This window comes from Macaca fascicularis, chromosome 14 (assembly GCF_037993035.2).
Source record: "Macaca fascicularis isolate 582-1 chromosome 14, T2T-MFA8v1.1".
Classification (NCBI taxonomy): Eukaryota; Metazoa; Chordata; class Mammalia; order Primates; family Cercopithecidae; genus Macaca; species Macaca fascicularis.
In genome coordinates, this window is record NC_088388.1 from 70,377,804 (window position 1) to 70,405,793 (window position 27,990).

The 27,990-nt window shown below is 44.3% G+C and overlaps 2 protein-coding genes across 7 annotated transcripts in view; both read right to left on the reverse strand.

Annotated features, from left to right (window-relative positions):
* Positions 1-27,990, reverse strand: part of STIM1 (stromal interaction molecule 1) — a 218,868-nt gene that overhangs the window by 178,516 nt on the left and 12,362 nt on the right. The gene's annotated exons all lie outside the window — the stretch shown is intronic.
* Positions 18,464-19,200, reverse strand: LOC107127383 (peptidyl-prolyl cis-trans isomerase A). Its single transcript, XM_045371378.3, has one exon. It carries the CDS (start codon positions 19,154-19,156, stop codon positions 18,659-18,661), a length of 498 nt encoding a protein of 165 aa, XP_045227313.1. The 5' UTR covers positions 19,157-19,200; the 3' UTR covers positions 18,464-18,658.

Sequence of the window (27,990 nt, forward strand, 5' to 3'; positions counted from 1 at the left end):
AGTCCCACCAAGAAGCTGAGATACTGCCAAGTGGCTTTGCTCCAGGAGTCCCTAACTAATTAAGGCCTTGCTCCCCTGCCCTGTTTGCCTGTGACCTCCACAAAGGCTAGAGAACACCAAGTGCTCCACAGCAGCTCTTCTCTTGGCCAGAGTGACATACGGTATTGCTGGCCAAGGATCAGCCAAAGCTATTGCTAAGAGCTTCCTGCCCTTGGCCTTCCTTAGAACAGGGTCGGCCAGGCACAGTGGCTCACGCCCATAATCCCAGCACTTTGGGAGGCCGAAGCGGGTGGATCACCTGAGGTCAGGAGTTTGAGACCAGCCTGGCCAACATGGCGAAACCCTGTTCCTACTTCAAAAAAAACAAACAAAAAAAAATGAGCCAGGCATGGTAGCACGTGCCTGTAATCCCAGATACTTGGGAGGCTGAGACAGGAGAATTGCTTGAACCCGGAAGGCGAAGGTGGCAATGAGCCGAGATCATGCCACTGCACTCCAGCCTGGGCAACCAATCGAGACCCTGTCTCAAAAAAAAAAAAAAAAAAAAAAAAAAACCACAGTCAAAAACAAGGTGCCCTTCATTCTTTGTCATGATTCCTAGGAATCAGCCCTAAACACAGCTACCAGGACCCTGGGCCTGGAACATGTCGGATGTGACTCAAGTAAAGCCTGACCAGCCAGGTCCTTTGGACAACTGAAAAAGACCCTGTAGGCTGTGGAATAAGGGGTAAGGAAAAGGGACCCATGCTCTGCTAAGAGCGTCTAGTCTTTGATGGTCCCAAGGTCACTTTTTGGGCTCTTTTTCAGGCTGCATAGGCCCCAGGGACTTAACCACTTCCTTTGCTCATTAAAGCAGAACCCCCACTCCAGCCCTTGGGACTCCCTCCCCCAAGCCTGAAGCCTGGCTCTAAGGTAAGACAGTCCACCCATCTCTCCCTTCAAAAGTTAAAACATATGGGCCGTTTTTGTCGTAAGAGTTTAACTGTTGAGTTGAGAAAGAACATAAGCCAAAAACAGCAAATATGAGGAAGTTAAAAAAAGTTTAAAACATATTACAAGTTAGTCACAGTCACAACCACTTCATAGTTCCTGGTTCCTGTCATAATTGGTGCTGTCAGAGAACAACTACAATACAATAGTTTTCAAGACTTACTTTTAAACAATGGAACCCTCTTTTTCAAATATAGTTCAAATTGGCCTGGCGTAGTGGCTCACACCTGTAATCCCAGCACTTTGGGAGGTGGGCAGATCACCTGAGCTACAGAGTTTAAGACCTTCCTAGGCAACATGACAAAACCCCATCTCTATAAAAAATACAAAAGTTAGCTAGGCATGGTGGCACATGCCTGTAGTCCCAGAAAAGACTCAAGATTTAGATCAATCGACATGATGTAGACCTTATTTGGATATTGACCCCATCTCTACAAAAAATAAAAATATTAGCCAGGCGTGGTGGTACATGCCTGTAAACCCAGTTACTTGGGAAGCTGAGGCAGGAGAGTCACTTGAACCTGGGAGGCAGAAGTTGCAGTGAGCTGAGATTGCACCACTGCACTCCAGCCTGGGCGACTGGGCTACAGAGTGAGACTTTGTCTCAAAAAAAAAAAAAAAAAGTTGCCCCACATTTTAACCAACCATACACCATTATCAACCATATACAAATAATATTGCTAATGAGCAAGAAAGTGGAAGTAAACATGTAGACATTCATGTATCAGGCTCTGCTACCAGTTGCTTATTTTGGCTGTGTACTTGTGTCCAAGGTCATTCACTCACTGGGTAGGTTTATGTCCTATGATGCCATCAACTGCCAGTCAAAGAACTAATCAGCATGAGCAAACTAGTGTTCACACAAAACTGGTACAATTGAAACCAAAATCAAAGACACTTTTATTGTAGATAAATGTACAATTTCCATTAGGCTTGTTAAAATACTGAAAGCAATTTAAATTCATTTATTCATTCAAAAACAAATATTTACTGAGCATCCCTGTCCATCCATGCTGGCTAGGCACCAAGGACAAAATAAATAACACCTAATAGCCTCAGGGGATTCAAACAAACATACCCCTATATTATTTTCATGGATCCCAAAGATTCTGAAGATGTTGCACCAATAAAATTGGGAGAGTGCTGGAAGGGATGACATTTTTATTCCCTTATGAACACAAACAACTTATCAAAAGGCAGCGTGTTCCACAAAGAACCTCTCAACATTACAGCCCTAGCATTTCGGGAGGACGAAGTGGGTGGACTGCGTGAGCTCAGGAGTTCAAGACCAGCCTGGGCAACATGGCAAAACCTCATCTCTATTAAAAATAAAACATAAAAGGCTTTGCAGATGCTGCCGCCACCGGGAGCCCTGTATTCTCAGACATGGTTAACCCCACCATGACATCGCCTTCGACAATGAGCCCTTGGGCCATGTCTCCTTTGAGCTATTTGCAGACAAGTTTCCAAAGACAGCAGAAAACGTTCATGCTCTGAGCACTGGAGAGAAAGGATTTGGTTATAAGGGCTCCTGCTTTCACAGAATTATTCCAAGGTTTATGTGTCAGGGTGGTGACTTCACACACCATAATGGCACTGGCAGCAAGTCCGTCTACGAGGAGAAATTTGATGATGAGAACTTCATCCTAAAGCATACAGGTCCTGGCATCTTGTCCATGGCAAATGCTGGACCCAACACAAACAGTTCCCAGTTTTTCATCTGCACTGCCAAGACTGAGTGGTTGGATGGCAAGCCTGTGGTCTTTGGCAAGGTGAAAGAAGGCATGAATATTGTGAAGGCCACAGAGCACTTTGAGTCCAGGAATGGCAAGGCCAGCAAGAAGATCACCACTGCTAACTGTGGACAACTTGACTTGTGTTTTATCTTAACCACCAGATCATTCCTTCTGTAGCTCAGGAGAGCACCCCTGCACCCCATTTGCTCGCAGTATCCTAGAATCTTTATGCTCTCGCTGCAGTTCCCTTTGGGTTCCATGTTTTCTTTGTTCCCTTCCATGCCTAGCTGGATTGTAGAGTTAAGTTTATGATTATGAAATAAAAACTAAATAACAAAAATAAATAAATAAAACATAAAAAATAAAAACAAAGTACAGCCCTACTGTGGAGATACAAGCTGCCCCACTGCTAGAAAATCAAGAAGAGATTTCTGAAATCAAGGACTTTGTCCACAATTCAACAAACATTTACTGAATTTCTGTTTTGTCCTTAGACACTCTGCTAGATCAGCAAACTGAGGCTCTCAGGCCAAATCTAGCCCAAACACCTTGTCTTTGTAAACAAAGTTTTATTAGACACAGCTACACATGTCCATTTAAATATTATCTATGGCTGTTTTCCTGTTACAACTTGCAGTATAGCCCATCAAGCCTAAAATATTTGCTCTCTGGCCCTCCACAGAAAATGTTTGCTCATCTCTATGCTACACTCTAGAAAGATGCAGAAATGTATCTTGATCTAGGTGGTAGTTGCATAGATAAATACATTGGTAAAAATTCATCAAGCATTTAATTCATTTTATTGGATATATGCCATAACTCAATACTTCTTTTTTTAATGAAATAAAGAGTAATCAGTCCCTGCCTTCTAGCAATTTAAAATCTGGTAGGAGGATATCAAGTAAATAATTAAAATACAATAGTGAGCCCGCACAGTGGCTCACACCTGTAATCCTAGCACTTTGGGTGGCCAAGGCGGGCAGATCACCTGAAGTCAGGAGTTTGAGAGCAGCCTGGCCAACATGGCAAAACCCTGTCTCCACTAAAAATACAAAAATTAGCCAGGTGTGGTGGCATGCGCCTGTAGTAGCCCCAGTTACTGGGGAGGCTGAGGCAGGAGAATCACTTGAACCCAGGAGGCAGAGGTTGCAGTGGGCCAAGATCGTGCCACTGCACTCCAGCCTGGGCAACAGAGCGAGACTGTCTCAAAAAAAATAAAAATAAAAATAAAAATAAAAATTTTGTTTTATTTTAAAAAATAAAAGAACATAGGGTTTGGAATTAGAACATGAAATTTCTAATTAGGCTTAAGTCCTACTTGCACCAATTACTAGACACGTGACTTTAGATTCTTCATCTACAAAATGAGAATAATAACAATATCTATATCATTGGCTGCTGTGAGAATTAAATAAATATGTAATTGTACCTGACATATAAGTATTCAATATACATTTTTTATCATAATAATTAGCATTATTAACTGTCTAATTAGTGGTGGACTTTGCTGTAGCTCAGAGTTCCTGTGATTTCCTGGTAGGTCCCATGGGACCCCAAGTCATATCAAAGTTGATTCTTTTACAAGTTTAGAGCTCAAGCTAGAATTGTACCTAAACAGTATTTCATGGAGCTTTAGCCTTCTGGCCCAATACCTGGAGAGGTGAAAGTCCTAAGGGTGGGGTCCTATCTCACTGCTCAAAGAACACCTTCCAGAAGCAAAATCAGGAAAGCACTACCTCTAGTTGACCTAGCTGATGATGAAAGAAGCCATACTAGAAAATACACTTAAATACAATATGCTTTGTGTGTGTGTGTGTGTGTGTGTGTATGTGTGTGTGTGATGGAGTCTTGCTCCGTCACCCAGGCTGGAGTGCACTGGTGTGATCTCGGCTCACTGCAACCTCCATCTCCCAGATTCTTGCCTCAGACTCCTGAGTAGCTGGGATTACAGGCGTGTGCCACCATGCCTGGCCATGATATCCTTTTGAGTTTAAAATTTCAGTCAAATCTTCCCTACCAGGCTGAGAAAACTGGTTCGGTCCAAGGGACTGGCCAGGAGAAGCCATGAGTCTCTGTCAGTGCTGCTGGGTATGTAGCTCTAACAGGGTGATACAGAAAAGTTCTTAAGACTTCTGAAGTACCAGAAAATACCTTCAACAATCTCTGTGACAAACTTAAAGCCTCCTGGATATCCAGCTCTATATAAGGACCAAAAGAGGATGATCACAGAAATCACAGATTTGAAAAAACTAGATGAACCTCCAGAGATCACCACCTGGACTGGCCCCGGCTCTCAGATTGCAAAACACCTATCATTAGCCTTGTTTTACAGATGATGCCACTAAGGTCCAGAGAAGGTAAGCGTGATGGCCTAGGTCAGATATCTAAGAGGCAGTAAGAAAAAAAAAGAATATCTAGTCTCAAGGAGTAAGCAATCTTGATGAAAAAGTAACACTCATGAAACTGTCAAAACACATGGTCAGGTAATAAGGGATATCCCAATGAGGAGCTACAGGTATAGAAAGGACAAGAGTTGAAGCCTCAGAGTAAAAGTCCCTGACCAATGTACCTCTCACAAAGTAAAAAGGCCTGTCTTTGCTTAATATTTACTACCCTGTAATGCCTATTTACCTGTCTCCCCACTCAATAGTAATTTTTCCAGGTTATGTACCTTATATTATCCTTATCTATATCATCAGCACCAAGCCTAGACAACTGCATCTCCTGTGACTTTGAAAAGACTCAGACTGGCCGGGCGCGGTGGCTCAAGCCTGTAATCCCAGCACTTTGGGAGGCCGAGACGGGTGGATCACTAGGTCAGGAGATCGAGACCATCCTGGCTAACACGGTGAAACCCCGTCTCTACTAAAAAATACAAAAAACTAGCCGGGCGAGGTGGCGGGCGCCTGTAGTCCCAGCTACTCAGGAGGCTGAGACAGGAGAATGGCCCGAACCCAGGAGGCAGAGCTTGCAGTGAGCTGAGATCCGGCCACTGCACTCCAGCCTGGGCGACAGAGCGAGACTCCGTCTCAAAAAAAAAAAAAAAAAAAAAAAAAAGACTCAGACTAGCCCCACTCACCCAACAATACTGAAAACAAGATTACCCTGTTAGGTATCTACCAAACCAAGAGGCCAGACCCTCAAAAAAGAGCCTAGATAAGGCTAATAGAAAGTGACTCTGACAAGTAATTTAACCTCTTATTTTGTCCATCTCAAAGATACTGATAACATTAACAATCTCAGAAGACTGTATTAAAAATTAAGTATCCATGGTGAAACCCCATCTCTACTAAAAAGAAAAAATACAAAAAATTAGCCAGATGTGGTGGCGCACGCCTGTAATCCCAGCTACTCCGGAGGCTGAGGTGAGAGAACCGCTTGAACTCAGAAGGTAAAGGTTGCAGTGAGCCAAAATCACGCCATTGCACTCCAGCCTGGGCAACAGAGTGAGACTCCGTCTCAAAAAAATTAATAATTAAAAAAAAAATTAAATATCTGTGAAAGCACTTAACACAGTTCTTGGCACATAGTAAGCATTCAATGACTGCTAGCTTCCTTCTCACACCCCCTGTATCTGGGTTCCTTTAAAAAATAGTTTATTCCTTGGACCAACATTTATTAAACAACAAATATTTATTTATTTGTTGGGCCTTAGGGATCAGACAATGATCTGCCTTAGGTATCTCTGATAAAACTTCAGCACCTAGTATGATGCCCACTGTTGCCACAACTGCCTGGCACATAGTAAGCACTCACTAGATAGGGAACTCCCAAGAACACTCTTGGATATGCACCACCAATGCATCACCTCTTAGTACAGCCCACTCCATCTGCTTTGTTAGCCCTAGAGGTGTGCAAGCGCAAAAGAGATCAAGTCTCTGGCCAGCGGCAGATCTATACATTTATAGAGCTCCCCCCATAGTAAAGCCTGGCAGTCAAGATAACAAGAAAAACACAAGAACAATTCAGATGAGTCCCTCAAAACTGCATTAAAGACTATATGGCAGCCGGGCACGGTGGCTCACACCTATAATCCCAGCACTTTGGGAAGCCGATGCAGGTGGATTACTTGAGGTCACAAGTTCAAGACCAGCCTGGCCAACATGGTGAAACTCCATCTCTACTAAAAATGCAAAAATTCAGCTGGGCATGGTGGTGCACACCTGTAATCCCAGGTGTGGAGCACCTGTAATCTCCAAGCTTAGGCAGGAAAATCCCTTGAATCTGGGAGATGGAGGCTGCAGTGAGCAGAAAGCACACCACTGTACTCCAGCCTGGGCAACAGAGTGAGACTCTGTCTCAAAAATTTAAAAAAAAAAAAAAATCTATATGGCAATGTTCCAAACTATACAGCATCTCTACTTAAAACCTGGGTTGTAATATTAAACTGACCACCCACTCTCACGTTTCCTATACTGCCCACTGAGAGAAAAGGGAAGTGCTTCTTCCTTTCAGTGCTGCTTGTTCAGAAAAGCTGATGTCCTGGAAAATTGCTGGGCACCTATCCTGGCAAATAGGATCTAGCAAAAGCTTGAACCCCATAAAAGCATCTCAGTCATTCACCTTGCTGGCCTCTGAGGCTGAAAATAGCCCCAAATGAAAAACAAGCTACGTGAACTACTTATCCAGTTTCATAGCAAAGACCTTAATTAAGCTAGCTGAAGAGGACAAACCCCTCACTCCTTAACTCAAGCAGACCTAAAAGCCTCACCTGTTTCTGGCCCCATAGCAGCTGGCATAGCTCTGACACCTCTCAGGCTTCATCTTTCAAAAACAGAAATGGAACAAGTGCAGAACAAGGAAGAGCCTTCTGCAGTCAGCCCAGCACTGCTTGAGGGGTGGTGGGGAGATAAAAAGATTCCTGGACACAGATGTCCTATTTTCTTTTTTCTTTTCTTTTTTTTTTTTTGAGACGGAGTCTCACTCTGTCACCCAGGCTGGAGTGCAGTGGCCGGATCTCAGCTCCCTGCAAGCTCTGCCTCCCAGGTTTACGCCATTCTCCTGCCTCAGCCTCCCAAGTAGCTGGGACTACAGGCGCCCGCCACCTCGCCCGGCTAGCTTTTTGTATTTTTAGTAGAGACGGGGTTTCACCGTGTGAGCCAGGATGGTCTCGATCTCCTGATCTCGTGATCCGCCCGTCTCGGCCTCCCAAAGTGCTGGGATTACAGGCTTGAGCCACCGCGTGCGGCCAGATGTCCTATTTTCTTTCTTTTTTTTTTTTTTTTTTTGAGACAGAATCTCACTCTGTCACCCAGGCTGGAGTGCAATGGTGAGATATCGACTCATTGCAACCTCCGCCTCCCGGGTTCAAGCGATTCTCCTGCCTCAGCCTCCCAAGTAGCTGGGACTACAGGTGTGTGCCACCACGCCCGGCTAATTTTTTGAGTTTTTAGTAGGGACGGGGTTTCACCAGGTTAGCCAGGATGGTCTCAATCTCCTGAGCTCGTGATCTGCCCGCCTCATCCTCCCAAAGTGCTAGGATTACAGGCATGAGCCACCGCGCGTGGCCACAGATGCCCTATTATTTCATCAAATCTGAAAATGAAATGAAAGGCCCTAAAGCAGCCATACCCCAAAAGTAGCATTCTGTACCTCTGCTTCATCTTCTGGCAATAACCTTAACAGGTTTCTCTAACCAGGCCCTGTCTCAATGCCTTTTTAAAGGTAAGTTTACCTAATCCCAAGTCAGAGTCAGTGGGTCAGCATTCTCACACATCAAATCTATCTCTGTCTATTACATACCTTGACCCATGCAATTATAGTCCATTGTTTCCAGGTTCACCTCTCGCAATATATTAAGTACTTCTAGATGTATGGCCCAGGTTGCATAATGCCCATGTTTCCAGTTTTGCCCAGTGCAAGGCCAGGCTCAGAACAGATGCTTAAAGGCCTATTTGTTGTAGAGCAAAAGTTAGCAGGTACAAAAACAGGGAAGGAAGTATAAGGACGAGAATGTATCCTGCCTTACTCTCCCTAGAGGTCCTCACCCAGTGCATGCTGCCCTCTGGACCTACACTCAGGCTGGGTTTCCCAAGCCTCCTCTCTTATTACCAAGCTCACAGCCCTCTCTGCCTCCTCTGACTGTGTACAATACTAGTCCCTGGAACCTTTTCATCCCAGATGTTTGTTTCACCTCCTTGAAACTCCTTGAGTATATGGCCCGTCTCTCTTCTTTTTTTTTTTTTTTTTTCTTTGAGATGTAGTCTTGCTCTGTCGCCAGGCTGGAGTGCAGTGGTGCAATCTCGGCTCATTGCTACCTCCGCCTCCCAAGTTCAAGCAATTCTCCTGCCTCAGCCTCCTGAGTAGCTGGGATTACAGGCACCCGCCACCACGCCTGGCTAATTTTTTGTATTTTAGTAGAGACGGGGTTTCACCATGTTGTCCAGGACGATCTTGATCTCCTGACCTCGCGATCTGCCCGTCTCAGCCTCCCAAAGTGCTGGGATTACAGGAATGAGATGTCGTGCCTGGCCAAATAAGACTTTTTTTTTTTTTTTTTTTTTTTGAGACGGAGTCTCGCTGTGTCGCCCAGGCTGGAGTGAGGTGGCGCAATCTCCGCTCACTGCAAGCCCCACCTCCCAGGTTCACACCATTCTCCTGCCTCAGCCTCCCGAGTAGCTGGGACTACAGGCGCCCGCCACCACACCCAGCTAATTTCTTGTATTTTTAGTAGAGACGGGGTTTCACCAGGTTAGCCAGGATGGTCTCGATCTCCTGACCTCATGATCCACCCACCTCGCCCTCCCAAAATGCTGGGATTACAGGCATAAGCCACCACGCCCAGCCAAGTCTCTCTTCTTATAGCACAAAATACAATAGCAGCCTAAAGGAAGTATACCAGTAGCTATTTACAGAGTTTAAAAAAAAAAAAATCAACTTCCCTTAAGTTTTTAATTGCTCATGTGTGAAAAGGTGAAAAGAATGTCTCTCACCAGATTGCTCCTTCCTCTTAGGTTATCCCTCTTTCTCTTTCTCTATTTTATCATGGGGTTCCCAGGGAATTTTCTATAAAGAATTCAAGCCAAATGGTTTAGCACCTATATTTGGCCTACAATGTGTGATATTCAAGATATCATCAGACATAACAATTCATTCTTTATATCCCACATCCCTCAGACTATGGGAAATGACTCACCCACGCCAATCCTTAATCAAAGGCAGAAAAAGCCCCCTTGAGTCAAAGCAGGACGATGCTGTATCCTCAACACATTCATTAATGGGCCCTTGTCTAAGATCATGCTCAAACTCACATCTAAAACTAGAATGGGGCCATGAACAGTGGCTCACACCTGTAATCTCAGCACTTAGGGAGGCTGAGGTGGGAGAACTGCTTGAGCCCAGGAGTTGGAGACCAGCATGGGCAACACAGTGAGACTTTGTCTACACAAAAAAAACAGAAAAATTAACCAGGTGTGGTTCCTCATGCCTGCAGTCCCAGCTACTCAGCAGGCTGAGGTGGGAGAATCACTTGAGCCCAGGAGGTAGAGGCTACAGTGAGCCATGATTGTGCCACCATATTTCAGCCTCCTGTACAACAGAGCGAGTCCTTGTTTCAAAAATCAAATGATAAAATAAATAAAATACAACTGGAATGTGTCTACCTTTGTGAGCTAAAGTACTGGGATAAGACTTCCAATCAGAAAAGAAAATTATAATTATCTACAACTGTGTTAAACCAATAGTTCTCAGCAAACTCAAATTATGTATGTTTGGCAGAGCACTGTGACTCATGCCTGTAATCCCAAACGTTGGGAGGCCAAGGCAGGAAGATCACGTGAGCCCAGGGGTTCAAGACCAGCCTAGGCAACATGGCAAAACCCTGTCTCTACAAAAATAATAATAATACAAAAATTGGCCAGGCTAGCATGTGTCTATAGCCCCAGCTACTTGGGAGGCTGAAGTAGAAGGATTGCTTGAGCCCGGGAGGTCAAGGCTGCAGTGAGCCATGATTGCACCATTGCACTCCAGCCCGGATGATAGAGTGAGATACTGTCTCAGAAAAAGAAAATTATCTATGTTTATATTGAAATATATTCACGTCATACAATTATTCCTTTTAGATTTTATAATTCAGTGATTTTTTAATATAAGGTTGTACCACTGTCACCACAATCTAATTTTTCAGAATATTTTCATTACCCCAAAAAGAAACCCCATATCCATTAGCAGTAACTTCTCATTACCCTCTCCCCCCACACTCTGGCAAACACTAATCTACTTTCTCTATAGATTTCCCTATTCTGGACATTTCACGTAAATGGAATCATACAATATGTAGCCTTTTCACTTAGCATGTTTTCAAGGTTTATCCATGTTGTGGCATCTATCAATACCTAACTCCATTTAATGGCTAAATAAGATTCCATTATACGAACATACCACCTTTTTTTTTTTTTTTTTTTTTTTTTTTTTTTTTTTTTGAGAGGGGGTCTGGCTCTGTCGCCCAGGGTGGAGTGCAGTGATGCAATCTCAGCTCACTGCAACCTCCACCTCCCAGGTTTCTTGGGGACTGCTGATTATTACTCCCTTGGGTTAGGTTCAGATGTAGCAAGAAATAAGGCTGAACGGAGAGAAACAGTCCTCTCCACATTCTACCTCCTGGGAGGCTAAGCAGAATAGGCCCCAAGTTCCCAAGGCTATTCCCTTTTGCCAATTTACATGGAGAACCACCTGGGGCATGGGTTTTACTCTCAGCCCCTGGATCAGCACTGCATAAGTCAGTGTTCCAGGCAAGCTGGCATGACAGCTCCCAGCAGAAACCAGTTCCTTTTGTCTTCAAAGTGCTGAAAACATCTGGCTGGCTCCCACACTGCTCACGCATCCTCTCAACTTGGGAAAGAGAAAGCCAAACATCATGTGATTCACCATATAACAAAGCACTTTCAATGTCCATTAACTCACTGAATCCTTACAACACTCCCACAATACCAGGGCAGGTATTCTTGCACCCATTTTATAGACAAAGAAACTCCAACCTTGAAATGTTAAGTAATTTTGCTAAGTAACAAAGCACAGAGACATAAGAAGAACCCAAGTCTTCTGATTCCTGGTCCAGACCCTTGTGAGTTGATTTTAAGGGCCATCCAATGAGAGGCCTTCCCCACCACTCTACCTAAAATAGCACCCCCATCACTCTCTAATCCTTTGCCCTGCTTTACTTTGTTTTTTAGCACTTATGATTACCAGGCATTATATTACTTATCTCCTTGTTTATGGCCTATCTTCCTACCTGAATATAAAACAATAGGGACTATTATTCTTTTTTTTTTTTTTTTTTGAAACAGAGTCTTACTCTGTCACCCAGGCTGGTGTGCAGTAGCGTGATCTTGGTTCGCTGCAACCTCTGCCTCCCTGGTTCAAGCGATTCTTCTGCCTCAGCCTCCTGAATAGCTAGGATTACAGGCGTGCGCCACCATGCCCAGCTAATTTTTGTATTTTTAGTAGAGATGGGGTTTCATCATGTTGGTCAGGCTGGTCTTGAACTCCTGACCTCGTGATCCGCCCTCCTCGGCCTTCCAAAGTGCTGGGATTACAGGTGTGAGCCACCGTGCCCGGCGGGACTATTATTCTTTATTGCATACCAAGCAGAGTTTCTGGCACACAGTAGGGTCTTAAATATTTATTATATGAATACATCTAGTACAGCCCACAACTGATCTCTCCTACAGTGATGGTGTCATTACTGTCAAGTAAGTCTTCAGTCTATACTCAAGTTTCATTCAGCATTTATTAGCATCCACTCATCCACTAAATGCCAGTTCCTATGCTAAATGCTAAAGACAGAAATGAATCAAATACAATCACTGACTCTAGAAAATACAACTTAGTGGTTTGAAGCAGACAATAAAAAAGTGTCCCATTGGCTGGGTGTGGTGCCTCATAGATCATATGATTCCATTTATATGAAATTATCCAGAATAGGCAAATATATACAGACAAAACACAGATACACAGATTGATGGCTGCCAGGGGAAAGGGAGAGGGGGGAATTAGGAACAACTGGTTAACAGGTATGGATTTCCTCAGGGTTGATGAAATAGTTTTGAACTAGATTTGTGACAGTACTAAATCCCACTGAATTGTAAAAATGATTAATCTTATGTGATTTTCCTTTTTTTTTTTTTTTTTAAATAAACGGCCTACGTCACCATACTCTAAAAGGAAAACCTCAAAAGTCACCGTTTTCTCATTCAGCTGCCCCTTCCTGCCTCTTCAGGAAGCCTACTCTGCCATCCTGCAGCCGTCCAAACCTGCCATTTTAGCAATGAGTTATGCTCCACTGGTCAGATTTTCTAGTCATTTCCTGTGTGTCAGGCAGTCTAAAGTCCCTAGTGAGAAAGCAAGCTCCCTTTTAAATAGGATGTATTGGTCCATGTATCTCATCCTCTTTCCAGACAGACCAGGTCATGGGTGGGGAGTAAGGGAAAGGGGCTGACTGACCTCTCTTGAAGCGGCAATTTGGAGCGGTGCTAGCAGAGAGCTACAGCCTGGGTGACCAGGGAGGCCAAAGATATAACCATCACACAATGGTCTGAATATGATTTATTTTTCTTTTGGGCAGGGGTTTAGGAAGAGTAGGGAAGTATTTAACAAACAGCTTTGGAGCAATATCTGGTTTCAGAAATAACTAAAATCTCTCAATAACAACTGTGTTCTTGACTTTCCAGAACCAACAATTCTAATGCCGAAGTTCTTCAGAAAAAACAAGAAAGATTTTACTTCCAAAGTTTGACACCGAAACCATCCCCTAGCTGTCCACAAACTATTTTCATTACCCTGAGAAGGCACTGGAAACCTGGAGACTGGAGACTTGGGGAACAGCATTCAAGTTCATCCCCTATCAGCCAATAGTCTCCAAGGTAGTCATCACTAATGCTTAGAAATCAAGACACAAGAAGTAACCTGCAAGGGTCACAGGTGCTAGCGGGCTTCTAATGCCCTTCGGGCACCTTAAACTTAAAGTAGTATTGGCAATAAAAACCAACAACAAATACTGTTTTTACAGGCCATTATGTGGCCCTTAAATACATTCTCTCAGTAGCCCTAAGGCTCAGAGAGATTAATGATTTACTAAGGGTCATGAGGCCAACAAACAACAGCAAAGCCAGATTTCACACTCTGGTCTGACTGCTTGCAAAGCTCATGCCATTGCCACAACACAAAAGCGCCGGGCACCACACATCCTGTCCTGCTTCCTGGATCTCCATGAGAGTGTGTTCTGACCATCCATAATAATCTAATGCTTCTTAGTTCCACATTAATCCTGGCAGCCACAGAGAGAGAACTCTCACAGGCAATAGCAACCCAGAACACTGATGCCACTGAGAAGTACCTAAGACTGCTATCTGGGCTACTTTTTTTTTTTTTTTTTTTTTTTTTTTTTTTTGAGACGGAGTCTTGCTCTGTCACCCAGGCTGGAGTGCAGTGGCCGGATCTCAGCTCACTGCAAGCTCCTCCTCTAGGGTTCACGCCATTCTCCTGCCTCAGCCTCCCGAGTAGCTGGGACTACAGGCACTCGCCACTTCGCCCGGCTAGTTTTTTGTATTTTTTAGTAGAGACGGGGTTTCACCGTGTTAGCCAGGATGGTCTCGATCTCCTGACCTCGTGATCCGCCCGTCTCGGCCTCCCAAAGTGCTGGGATTACAGGCTTGAGCCACCGCGCCCGGCCTATCTGGGCTACTCTACCATTCACTGGGTCACCAACCAAACCTCCTAAAAACCCACAAGGTAGATGTTCTACCTTGAGTGACCCTTGAAGGTAAGAGGGGAAATGGTAAGGAAAAAAACAAATGTAGAAGAGACTGCAGATAAAATTCTAAGCTAGAAATCAGTAAACCTGAGATGCAGTCTTTGTTCTGCCCCTAAATACATATATGACATTGGGAAGTCACCTGCCCTCTTTGCATTTGTTTACTATAATATAGAGATAACAATCCCCTCCTGTCACACCTCATAGCGCAGCTGTGGGCATGGTAAGCAAAAAGACAGGTCTTAAATAGGGGAGTGATTTGTAAACTGCAGAGCACAAACCAATCTGGGGAGTTATTATAATATGACTACCATCAGCTGGCTGGGGAGAAGATTAATGTCCACAAAACCAACAGAAAGTGAAACAGTAGATAATTAGCTGACAAATTATATGGTACGGACTAAGAAGATTATAGCCTAGAAAGGGAAGTCCCTGGAATAAGTCAGAAAAACTACAGAGAAAAGAATGAAGAGGATTGGAGGGTTTTGGAAAGCCACAGCCGGAGGGAAATGTATAGCTAGGGAAAAGAGGTATGAAGGGCCGGGCGCGGTGGCTCATGCCTGTAATCCCAGCACTTTGGGAGGCTGAGGCATGTGGATCACCTGAGGTCAGGAGTTCGAGACCAGCCTGGCCAACATGGTGAAACCCCATCTCTACTAAAAATACAAAAATTAGCTGGGTGTGGCAGTGCACATCTGTAGTCCCAGCTACTCAGGAGGCTGAGGCAGGAGAATCGCTTGAACCCGGGAGGCAGAGGTTGCAGTGAGCCAAGATCACACCACTGCACTCTAGCCTGGGTGACAGGGCGAGACTCCATCTCAAAAAAAAAAAAAAGGTATGAAGAAGAGGAAAGCAACAGTGCTAGAGGAGATGCTGTGTGTGTTGGGAAGTCAGGGAGGCCACAATGGGTAGGCAGGATAAGGCCAAACTGTCAGGGGAAGATAGGCAGCCGAGCAGCTGGGGCAGGATGCAGCTAGAAATTGGAACCCGATGCAGCTAGAAATTGGAACCCACTGCAGCTAACATGAGCTATGGGGAGGGCAGAGCTAGATTTTACAGCAAGCATTTATTGGGCACTAATAACATGGTAAGCACTGTCACAGGGAATGGTGACACAAAGATAGGTAACACATAAGCCCTGCTCTCATGACTCTGCATTTGAATCCCAGCTCTTCCATTTGCAGAGCAACATGGACATCAAGGGAACACATTCTGTAATGAGACAGACCTGGTTTCAAATCCCTGCACTGACACTGCCAGATGAGTGACCTTCCACAAGTAACCAAAGCTCTTTAATCCCTAGTTTCCTCATTTGTATTGAAGAAGTAATAATTATCGTTCACAGGATTAAAAAAAAAAGAAACTTCATATGTGCTTTTCAGGCACATGATAAATAATAACTTATTATCATTAACTAGCTTTGTGACCTTGGGTAAGTTGCTTAACCTCTCTGGGCCTCAGTTTCATCATATGTAAAACAAGACTAATTACAGCTACCTCACAAAGTAGTTGTGAAGATTAAAGAAAATTATTGGTGTAAAGCACCTAGCCTAGAGAAACAGCTCAGCAAAAGTTCCCTTTTCTTCCCTTTGTCTCTTGTTTCCTCAACCCTCCTCCTTTCCCTTCTCCCCAGCCCATATGTGAGATCTCCCCTGTGGCAAGGCTCAGCTCCCGAAGAAGGGCAATGAAGACATAGCCAGGATCCGTACTGATTCCACTCCTCGAGAGCACCAGGCCCATTTAACCCCCAAACCACCTCTAACTTACCAACGCTTGACCACTCCTATTCAGGAACATGTTCTTTACCCACTTCTCGCCTAGTGACTTCAATTCACAAGCAAGAAGTCTTTTCTACCTGAAAACCAAACAATTCCTCCCTGCTTACACATTCTCCCAAGAAACAAACCAGAAGAGAAAGCATCAGAGTCTAAAATGCTGATCAGAGAAAGGAGACTGGTATTCCCAGTGCTTTAGAATGATCCAGTGCTTTAGAATGATAGGATAAAAGGAGAGGTCCTGGGCACCCTTGCTGGGAGACAGATGAATCCTACTGGCCCTCGTGCATATATGACAAGAGCAGGCAAACCTGCTGCAACTCCCAACAGTTCTGGGAATGCCTGAGAACAAGGCCCTCAGCCTGCTAGAGTTACTCAGACATGAGGGAAAAATTAAGTTTTCACTAGTAAAGGTCAACTTATAAATACCTGATTAACCCAAGCAATCACACTCTGCTCTACCTTCTATGAGAATTTACAACTGACCCGGAACAGGAGTCAAACTGAGTACACGTTTTCAAAGCTATAACTAACAATTATTGAGGTATTTGGCAGGGTGGGGATAGGGGATTGACGGCTGGCTACAAAAAGCCCATGCAAATCAGCTAAGTCCAGAGTCTCCACTGGAAGCTGCTTCTGGAACAACAATCTCTGCACAAACCTGCAGTGTAAATGTGACCTTGCTAGAAAAACAAGAGCCAGTTCTCCAATGAAGACCATGGGAAATGCAGAGAAGCAAGGCATACCAAGTCCAAGATGCTTGCTTAATCCCAGGGAGTTCCTTTTGTAAGAAAATAATAATAATAATAATCTTGTTCTGTAGGAAGACACTATCAGATCAAGCCTGTGAAGCCACCGTCTAGACTCCCCCAGGTAGCTCTAACTGCTTCTTCCTCTGCACTCCCATCACACTTTGCAAACCAGAAACGGGAAATAAAAGAAACTATCTTTCATTAAGCATTTACTGTAAGTCTTATAGAAAAGGTTTTAATCTTTTTTAAAAAAAAAAAACCCCTCCCAATAACCAGCTAATCCTAGTCCCATTTTATTTATAAATGAAGAAACTGAGCAACTCACTCAGGAAAGGGGCTGGGCAGAACCCAAATATGAACCTGCTCTGTCTGATTCCAAATCGTAACCTTTCTTTCAACATATATTTATTGAGAGCCTACTACATGCCAGGTACTACTCCTGGTGAATATATAGCAGTGCATGAGACAGACAAGAACCCCATCTTTATGAGGTTTTCATTCTAAACAAAACTGCCTCCATATTTTAGCACATCACATGTTTAGTAGGTAGATATCAGTATTTCTTTATCTTCAACCAGGCAGGACTCAATAAATATGTATGGAAGGCCAGACCCAGTGGCCCATAATTCCATCACTTTGGGAGATGGAGGTGGGAGGATCACTGGAGCCCAGGAGTTCGAGACCAGCCTGGGCAACACAGTGAAACCCTGCCTCTACAAAAAATAAAAATAAAATCAGTCAGGTGTAGTGGGATGTGCCTGTAGTCCCAACTAATCAGGAGGCTGAAGCAGGAGGATTGCTTGAGCCCAAGAGCTCAAGGTTGCAGTGAACCACGATCACACCACAGCACTCTAGCTGGGGTAACAGAGTGAGACCCTGTCTCCCAAAAACAAAGGAAATGAACGCAGTCCTTTCCCTCAACTCACAGGAATTCCTCTCAGCTGCTACCCAAACAGCATTCAACTGTTTATCCATCAATTTTGCATCCTTCTTCCTACCTAGGATGCCGTATCTTAAACCAAAAGCTTCCTTACAGTGCTAGCAATTTGGCTCCAGTCACCCACTAAGTATGACAATAACAGTATTTCATAGTTTACAAAAGACTTTCACATACATTATCCTACTTAACCCTCATAAAATTAAACAAGATAGGTATTATTCCCTTTAACACATAGGGGAACAGACAACCAGAAAGCTTAGTTTCACCACTGTGTAGAGGAACTGAGCCACAGCACAGTTCTTCCTAGTCCCCGAATGCATTCTTTGCCCCTTCTCCTAAGAACATTTCATATCTATTCTCCATAGCAGAGAAACCACAAGGAATGTTGTGTCCTTATTTAGTTCAATCCATTTGACTAAGCTATTTCAGATTGCCTATGTTATCAAAACAATACAAAGCAAAAATGCATGTTTCGTCCTATTGCAGTATTTATTTTGATTAATATTTTTTTTGTTACTTAGTTTTTATTTCATAATCATAAACTTAACTCTGCAATCCAGCTAGGCATGGGAGAGAACAAGGAAAACATGGAACCCAAAGGGAACTGCAGCGAGAGCACAAAGATTCTAGGATACTGCGAGCAAATGGGGTGGAGGGGTGCTCTCCTGAGCTACAGAAGGAACGGTCTGGTGGTTAAGATAAAACACAAGTCAAACTTATTCGAGTTGTCCACAGTCGGCAATGGTGATCTTCTTGCTGGTCTTGCCATTCCTGGACCCAAAGCGCTCCATGGCCTCCACAATATTCATGCCTTCCTTCACTTTGCTAAAGACCACAGGCTTGCCATCCAACCACTCAGTCTTGGCAGTGCAGATGAAAAACTGGGAACCATTTGTGTTGGGTCCAGCATTTGCCATGGACAAGATGCCAGGACCTGTATGCTTTAGGATGAAGTTCTCATCTTCAAATTTCTCCCCATAGATGGACTTGCCACCAGTGCCATTATGGCGTGTGAAGTCACCACCCTGACACATAAACCCTGGAATAATTCTGTGAAAGCAGGAACCCTTATAACCAAATCCTTTCTCTCCAGTGCTCAGAGCACGAAAATTTTCTGCTGTGTTTGGAACCTTGTCTGCAAACAGCTCGAAGGAGACGCGGCCCAAGGGCTCGCTGTCGACGGCAATGTCGAAGAACACGGTAGGGTTGACCATGGCTAGTAGTACAGGACTTTCCTCGGCGGCAGCGTCTGCAAAGCCGATTATTAATATTTTATCACTTCTCCCACTAAAGGTGTTTTAGCTATATTTTGTTTTTGGGTTTGATTTTTTTGTTGTTGTTTTTAGGGTTTTTTTGTTTTTTTTTTTTTTTTTGAGACAGGGTCTCACTTTATCACCCAGGCTGGAGTGCAGTGGCATGACCTTGGCTCACTTTAGCCTCAGCCTCCTAGGCTCAAGCAATCCTCCTGCCTCTGCCCCCTCAAGTAGGTGGGATTACAAGCACACACTACCACTCCTGGCTAATTTTTTGTATTTTTTGTAGAGACAGGGTTTCGCCATGTGGCCCAGGCTGGTCTCAAGCTCCTGAGCTCAAGCGATCTGCCTGCCTCGGCCTCCCAAAGTGCTGGGATTACAGGCGTGAGTCACCGTGCCTGGCCTATATTTCGTTATGTTCCAATTTGCCATTTATTCCCAAAGGAACTTTTTATGTTAAACACCAAGTATATACTATATGCATAGAAAAAGGTCTGAGATAGTTTTATAATTGTTTTCAAGTCAGTGAGAAAAATAATTCAACTTATAGGGATGCTTTTACATATGTTTGCCTTTGCCAGGAAAGAAAGCCTTTATCCTGTGAAGTGACATACACCGGTAGGCAGAGGTTGCAGAAAGTATAAGCCCCAAATGCAAGGTTAATATCTTGGCATGCTATTTGCAAAAAACCAACCAAACAAACAAAATCCAAGCACCATGGTCAACAGGCATATTCCAGCAACCAAGGCCAAGTTGAGGGTTTGTCCTATCACTCCACTCCAGGGAGCATTAAGCCTAGCTCTATAGGTTGCAAGCCTATAGAAAATACAAACAAACAAACAATAAAAGAAGAGGTAGGGGAGGAGAAAATAAAAATTAAAAAAAAAAAAAAAAAGATACAAACTCTAAAGCCAGATGTCAAGGAAAATAACAGCACATTCTGGGCAAATCAGAAAGACACATAGGGGCCTTATTTGAAAAACTAGCCAAGGCTTTGCCCAAAACCCTTACCCTTGCCAGTCTGTCATAACACCTGAAATTTCAGCACTATAACTTCATTCTGTTCTTTAACAAATACACTCTGAGTACCAAATCTTGCAGGAGCAGGAATAGTCAGAATAGGGAGGTAGATTCATGCCTCACTGACTTAAATAGACAGATTAGCGAGAGGCAGAGTAGTCCGAAAAAGCAGGACAAGAAGTCATTCTGGCTGAAGGAACTGAAGAAGACTCTCTGGATATGAGAACTTAGGTAGGCTTAAAAGGATAAGAGGACATGAAATCATTTGTGCTACCTTAGGAAAGTAACCTGAAGCTAGGGAAAGACCTGGATTTGAATTCTGATTCAGTTGCCTACAGCCTGTAATGACAATCAAGCAAGTTATTTTCCTTTGCTGAATCTATTTCTTCATCTGCAAAAAGGGTATTATAAAGCATACCTCAAAGATAGGTGTGTAAATACTAGCCCTGATCTGGCAAATGGTGGGACTTAAATATCTTTTCCTTATCCCTTTTTCTGGTTGGAAGAGGAACACATACCAGGGAAGGATACTCCAGGACAATAGAAATGACTTGCCAGCTCACAGAGCAAGGCCATTTGAGGGCTACTAGAACAGACAATCAACCTGAAAAGACACCTGAAGAAGTGCAGCAAATCCAGGCCACATCTAGGTCCCAGCCTAAATTTCTCCCCACCATAAGATGTTTGGCAGTCCATTCTGGACAAACATTACATCACTGTAGATTTAGTAGATCAGGAAATGGAAACCCACTCCTCAGCTCCCCAGGAAAAATAGCTCTGTGCCAACTTCTGGTACTCTAGGAGGCTGGAGCAGGACCTAGTGCAAGGAAAGTAGTGAGTCCAACTGCCAACACGTTTTAATTAGTCCAACCTTAAAAGACTATAACCACATGAGATTAAAAGGAGCCCCCAGGGAAAGCCTCTGCCCTTCACACAGTTCAGCCAATTAGATATGCTCAAGTGGCCTAATTTTCATCACTGAATTCTTTGGGGAATCAGGCCTCACCAAGCTCTGACTTCTGTCTAAGAGTACAAGCATATGCTCAGCTCAGGAGGAGCAGTTAGGTGTCAGCTATAACAGAAGCAGCATAAGTATGCCTGGAGGTCCTAACACCCTTCCTGCATAGGTAAACTGAGCTAATAGAACTGCCCTCTTGCCAGGCTCCACCCCTCACCCCAGAATGCAATCCATTCCCCATTGGCTATACCTAACCTAATCCATACTAAAAAGCTAGTTTTGGTCCTCAGTTCAGACATAATGTAAACACCTGGCCAGACACAGTAGCTCACACCTGTAATCCCAGCACTTTGGGAGGCCAAGGTGCGAGGATCACTTCAGGCCAGGAGTTCAAGACCAGCCTGGGCAACTCCATCTCCACATAAAAAAAAAGGTTTTAATTTTTTTTTTTTTTTTTTGAAACAGAGCTTTGCTCTTGTTGCCCAGGCTGGAGTGCAATGGTACAATCTCGGCTCACTGCAACCTCCGCCTCCCAGGTTCAAGCGATTCTCTTGCCTCAGCCTCCCAAGTAGCTGGGATTACAAGCTACCACGCCCAGCTAATTTTTTTGTATTTTTAGTAGAGAGGGGGTTTCTCCATGTTGGTCAGGCTGCTCTCGAACTCCCTACCTCAAGTGACCCACCCGCCTCGGCCTCCCAAAGTGCTGGGATTACAGACGTGAGCCACCATGCCCAGCCAAGTTTTTGAATTTTCAAAAATTAGTGGAGTGTGGTGGCACCCGCATATAGTCCCAGTTTGGGAGGCTGAGGTAGGAGGATCACTTAAGCCCAGGAGTTGGAGGTTACAGTGAACTGTGATCACGCCACTGCACTCCTGCCTGGGCAACACAGTGAGAATATGTCTCAAAAAAAAAAAAAAAAAGTGGGAGTAACATAAACACAGTAATACTTGTGCATTAAAGGGGGGTTTTCAGAAATGGAAGTGACTTCGATATTCAAAAGAATTGAGCTATAATGGTAAACCAGATGGCAGATATGAAAATGGAGGTAAAGAGCCAGGTGCGGTGGCTCACGCCTATAATCCTAGCACTTTGGGAGGCTGAGGTGGGAGAACCACGAGGTCAGGAGATCGAGACCATCCTGGCTAAAACGGTGAAACCCCGTCTCTACTAAAAATACAAAAAATTAGCCCGGTGTGGTGGCATGCACCCGTAGTCCCAGCTACTCGGGAGGCTGAGGCAGGAGAATGGCATGAACCTGGGAGGCGGAGCTTGCAGTGAGCCAAGATCGTGCCACTGCACTCCAGCCTGGGCGACAGAGCAAGACTCCGTCTCAAAAAAAAAAAAAAAAGAAAAAAAGAAAAGGGAGATAAAGAAACTTTACTCAAAAGCCAATGAACTTTACTCAAAAGCCAATGAACTTTACATTTCCCCAAGAGCTCAGTGCCACTCCCTTGCAACTGGACCAGGTGTAATGCCAGTGTAGCCACACTTTTCCTGTTGTCATTAAGAGTTAGAAAACAAGGCCGGGTGCAGTGGCTCAAGTCTGTAATCCCAGCACTTTGGGAGGCCGAGGCAGGCAGATCACCTGAGGTCAGGAGTTGAAGATCAGCCTGGCCAACATGGTGAAACCGTCTCTACTAAAAATACAAAACTTAGCCGGGCGTGGTGGCACACACCTATAGTCCCAGCTACTCAGGAGGCTGAGGTACGGCAATCGCTTGAACCCAGGAGGTGGAGGTTGCAGTGAGCCAAGATCGTACCAAGGCGCTTCAGCCTAGGCGACAGAGGTAGACTCTGTTTCAAAAAAAAGAGAGTTGGCCGGGCGCGGTGGCTCAAGCCTGTAATCCCAGCACTTTGGGAGGCCGAGGCGGGCGGATCACAAGGTCAGGAGATCGAGACCACAGTGAAACCCCGTCTCTACTAAAAATACAAAAAAAATTAGCCGGGCGCGGTGGCGGGCGCCTGTAGTCCCAGCTACTCAGGAGGCTGAGGCAGGAGAATGGCGGGAACCCAGGAGGCGGAGCTTGCAGTGAGCCGAGATCGCGCCACTGCACTCCAGCCTGGGCAACAGCGTGAGACTCCGTCTCAAAAAAAAAAAAAAAAAAAAAAAAAAAAAAAAAAGAGAGTTAGTAAACAAGATTATAGGGAAGAGTGAGAACCTAGGAGAACAGAGTACTAAAGAGAGAGGATAAACCAAAGAATTGCAAAGAATAGATCATCAGACAATTCAGAGGAGAAAAACTAATACAGTAATGATAAATCACTCAAATTTGTGTAAGAATAAATGCCTATTACATTATTTCATAAGATCTGCACACATCAACCTTGTAAGATAGATTCTGTTATCCCCACAATACCCGGGATGAAGAAATTTAAGCCCAGAAAAGTCAAGAGTATCAGATCCCAGGCTAAATTAAGCCTACCTAATTCTTAGTCTTGTGGTCTTTTTATTAAACTAGATTTTCCATAAAGAAAGCTGTGAACACTCAAGAGAACCAACCTAGGAAGAGGGAAGAAAATGAAAAAAGTTTCAAGAAAACAATGGAAAGAAAAGGCATTAAGACAGAAGCTACAAAATAGTACACAGTTGTTTTTTAAAACTAGAAAACCTTGTATTCCTCCTCTACTCACTCAGAGTATGTGACTAGATATTGGACAAAACAGCTAGTTTCAGGCCTGCCCTAGTGACACAGAGCTGACACAACCACAGCCCTACTACCTAACAATACCCCTATTAGAGCAGCTTACTCCCCCTCTGAGGAGAACTTAGTACTAAACCAAAGAGATGACCAGATAAGGACTCCAAGCACTCTAACCAGCAAGTCCACCCTAGTTCCTCTGTCCCAAGCCAGGACTTACCCTAGTCTAGAAGAAGTTCCCCCCAAGCATAGCCTAAATTCAGCTACCACTTTGCTTCCACCTTGAGCCCACATGAAGGTTGGCAGAAGACGCTGGGGGAAAGGGATATTAATCATCTTATCTCTGGTCAAAGTAGCTGATAGGAGGCCAGGCATGGTGGCTCATGCCTGTAATCCCAGCACTTTTGGAGGCCAAAGCGAGCAGATCACGAAGTCAAGAGATACCATCCTAGCCAACATGGTGAAACCCCGTCTCTACTAAAAATACAAAAATTAGTCAGGTGTGGTGGCAGGCGCCTGTAATCCCAGCTACTTGGGAGGCTGAGGCAGGAGAATCATTTGAACCCAGGAGGCAGAGGTTGCAGTGAGCCGAGATCGCACCACTGCACTCCAGCCTGGCAACAGAGCAAGACTCCATCTCAAAAAAAAAAAAAAAGAGTACCTGATAGGATATGGTCACTCAGTGTTCTGTCAGCCACTCCATAACCCACTAGAAAACCAGAGATGTAGCCAGGTGCGGTGGCTCATGCCTATAATCCCAGCACTTTGGGAGGCTGAGGTGGGTGGAATGCTTGAGCTCAGGAGTTCCAGATCAGCCTGGGCAACATGGTGAGACCACCCCATCTCTACAAAAAATGTAAAAACTGGCCAGGTATGGTGGTACACACCTGTAGTACCAGCTACTTGTTGGGCCTAGATGGGAGGATCACCTGAGCCCGGGAGGTGGAGGCTGCAGTGGGCTGTGATGGTGCCACTGCACTCCAGTGTGGGTGACACAATGAGACCCTATCTCAGAACAAAACCAAAAAAAAGGAAAAAGAGTATTACAGAAAGCATCTTTACTTCCAATGCCTCCATGAGGTAAAAATTAATATTCCCTTTTTTGCAAATGTGGACAAAAGGGAATATGAGGCTCAGAGAGGAAAAGCAATCTTGTTGAGATCTCACAAACAGAAAAATGGCAAGATCTGGAATTGAAGTCAGGTTTGTCTGTTTCCAAGACTCTGTCTGATTTTCCTAGAGTCAAGGCTCAGCTTTGTTAGGAAGTTTAATAGCTAAAAAGCAAAGAGATGTGGGTTCTCAGACTTAGATTCCACCATGGAGTTACTGTATAACTTTAGGCAAATCATTTCATTTCTTTGGACCCCAGAAAACCCATCTGTAAAATGTAGCAATGTGAAATAAGCATAGGAAGAATTATTTGGTTCCTGAAGTCCTGTGGGTGTAGCCCCTTGCCCAGCACTTCAAATAAGGTCAGCTACTCCATCACTCATCATCCCTTAGCACTGACCCTCCTTCTGACTGCAATATATTTTCTGTTAATGGCACCACCAGTCTCTTCATGACCCACACTCAAAACACTGGTGTATCTTTGACTCTTTTCTTTCTTTCCTTCCCTTCCTACATTTAAACTCTGAGTCCTACTGATTTTACCTCCACAATGCAGACCCTGATCTCTTCTGCTCATGAACAGTTGCAAAGTCTCCTATCTAGGCTGATTGCCTCCAATCTCACCTTTACCAATGTACTGTGCATATTCTGCGAGATTAATCTTGCTAAAGCAGAACTCAGGTCATGTCTCTCCCCTTGTCAAAACCTGCAAGGACTATTTATTCCCTAAAGAATCAAGTAGCCTGACAATTTAGGCCCTCCTTGGTCTTTCCTTGATCTTTTTATGGTACTCTCCTGAAGAGCTACCACTCTCCAGCCAATCTAAACTACTGCCCCACAAAGACTCTTTACTTTTTCCCACTCCAGACCTTTACTCATAACATTTCCTATGACTAGAATACTTTCCTCAAATTCCCTTATATTTCTACGTGAAGTATCTGAAGACCCACTACGCTGCTACCTCCTCTACAAAGCTTCTCTGATCTCCCCCAGCACAGAAGATCACAACTGCCAACAAGACTATCAGTATCAATCACAGGGCACTGAACCAAGATTGCCTTGTACAATAAGCTAGTGAGAGACCTGATGTGAGGATTAACTAAAATAATGCATGTGAAAGTACCTAGCCTAGTCCTGATAAAGAATAGGTACTCAGGCCGGGCGCAGTGGCTCACGCCTGTAATCCTAACACTTCGGGAGGTGAAGGCGGGCAGATCATGAGGTCAAGAGATCGAGACCATCCTATCTAACATGGTGAAACCCCATCTCTACTAAAAATACAAAAAAATTAGCCGGGCGCAGTGGCTGGCGCCTGTACTCCCAGCTACTCGGGAGGCTGAGGCAGGAGAATGGCGTGAACCCGGGAGGCGGAGCTTACAGTGAGCCAAGATCACGCCACTGCGCTCTAGCCTGGGCGACAGAGCGAGACTCTGTCTTAAAAAAAAAAAAATGAAGAATAGGTACCCAATAAATAGAAGCTCTTATTATAATATAAAATGTGAGCATACATCTTAATTCTCCTACTATATTGAGTCCTTCTATTGGGCAGAGATTGTCTTATAACATATAATAAACATGCTAAATGTTGACTAAAGAGATAAGAACACTAACTACAAAGACACAGCCCCTACCCCAAGGCTTAAATTCAGAACAGTTCAACCAGGGTGATAGTTTTGGAAAATATAAACTGAATATACACCACCCTGTAGCTAACTACTACCTATTCAGAATTTATAAGTAAAATACAGTCTCTCTTTCCATCTCCCACCCCATCTCTAATCCTAGTTTCCCAGGCCACTTGGGTGATAGAATAAACTAACACCACTTAACAGTCCTATAAATTGTAGAATTTTTAAACAAAATGCCTATCTCCACCTAAATTCTAAACTCAAATAGCTGTTTCTTCCCCCCGCCGGCCACCCCACACCAAGTTATTACACAAAAATAAAAACAATTTTGGTCTCGGGATCAGATAAAGCTAATTTCAAATCCTGGCTCTGCCACCTTCAGAAAATGACCTTAAGTTCTCAGAGTTACAGTTTCTTCATTGGTAAAATGAAAGCAATATCCACCTTTAAGGGTTGTTTTGCAGATGTAAAGCACCTACAAAGGTGCTAAATAAATAGCAGCTATCACCATCTTTTTTTTTTTTTTTTTGAGACAGAGTCTCACTCTATCATCCAGGCTGGAGTGCAGTGGCATGATCTTGGCTCACTGCAAGCTCCACCTCCCTGGTTCACGCCATTTTCCCGCCTCAGCCTCCCGAATAGCTGGGACTACAGGTGCCCGCTACTATACCCGGCTAATTTTTTTTTTTTGTATTTTTAGTAGAGATGGGGTTACACCGTGTTAGCCAAGATGGTCTCGATCTCTTGACCTCATGATCGACCTGACTAAGTCTCCAAAGTGCTGGGATTACAGGCATGAGTCACCATGCCCGGCCACTGTCATCATCATTCTTACCATTGAAGTGATTTCAGTTGTCTTAATTACATATTTATCTCTTCCGAGACATGAAGTGTGAGTTCCAGTGACCTTTGCTCTTGTCAGCAAAAGTTTCTCGAAACAAGACCTCCACAAATTTGACCACCCAGCAACAAATACACACACAGACACACACTGCTTTCTTTTTTTTTTTTTTTTTTTTTTTTTTTTGAGACGGAGTCTCGCTCTGTCACCCGGGCTGGAGTGCAGTGGCCAGATCTCAGCTCACTGCAAGCTCCGCCTCCCGGGTTTACGCCATTCTCCTGCCTCAGCCTCCCGAGTAGCTGGGACTACAGGCGCCCACCAACTCACCCGGCTAGTTTTTTTTGTATTTTTTAGTAGAGACGGGGTTTCACCGTGTTACCAGGATGGTCTCGATCTCCTGACCTCATGATCCACCCGTCTCGGCCTCCCAAAGTGCTGGGATTACAGGCTTGAGCCACCGCGCCCGGCCGACACACACTGCTTTCTAACCTGTGTGTGTATTACATCTGAAGTCCACCCATCTCCCCTGGCTGCTATGTTTCAGAAGCCAGCTCTGGGAACTTGGCAAGCACAGACACATTTGTTCGGACATACACTG

Bases quoted from the DNA above. Each gene is read 5' to 3' on its own strand.
- LOC107127383 (XM_045371378.3), bottom strand. From the start codon at position 19,156: ATGGTCAACCCTACCGTGTTCTTCGACATTGCCGTCGACAGCGAGCCC.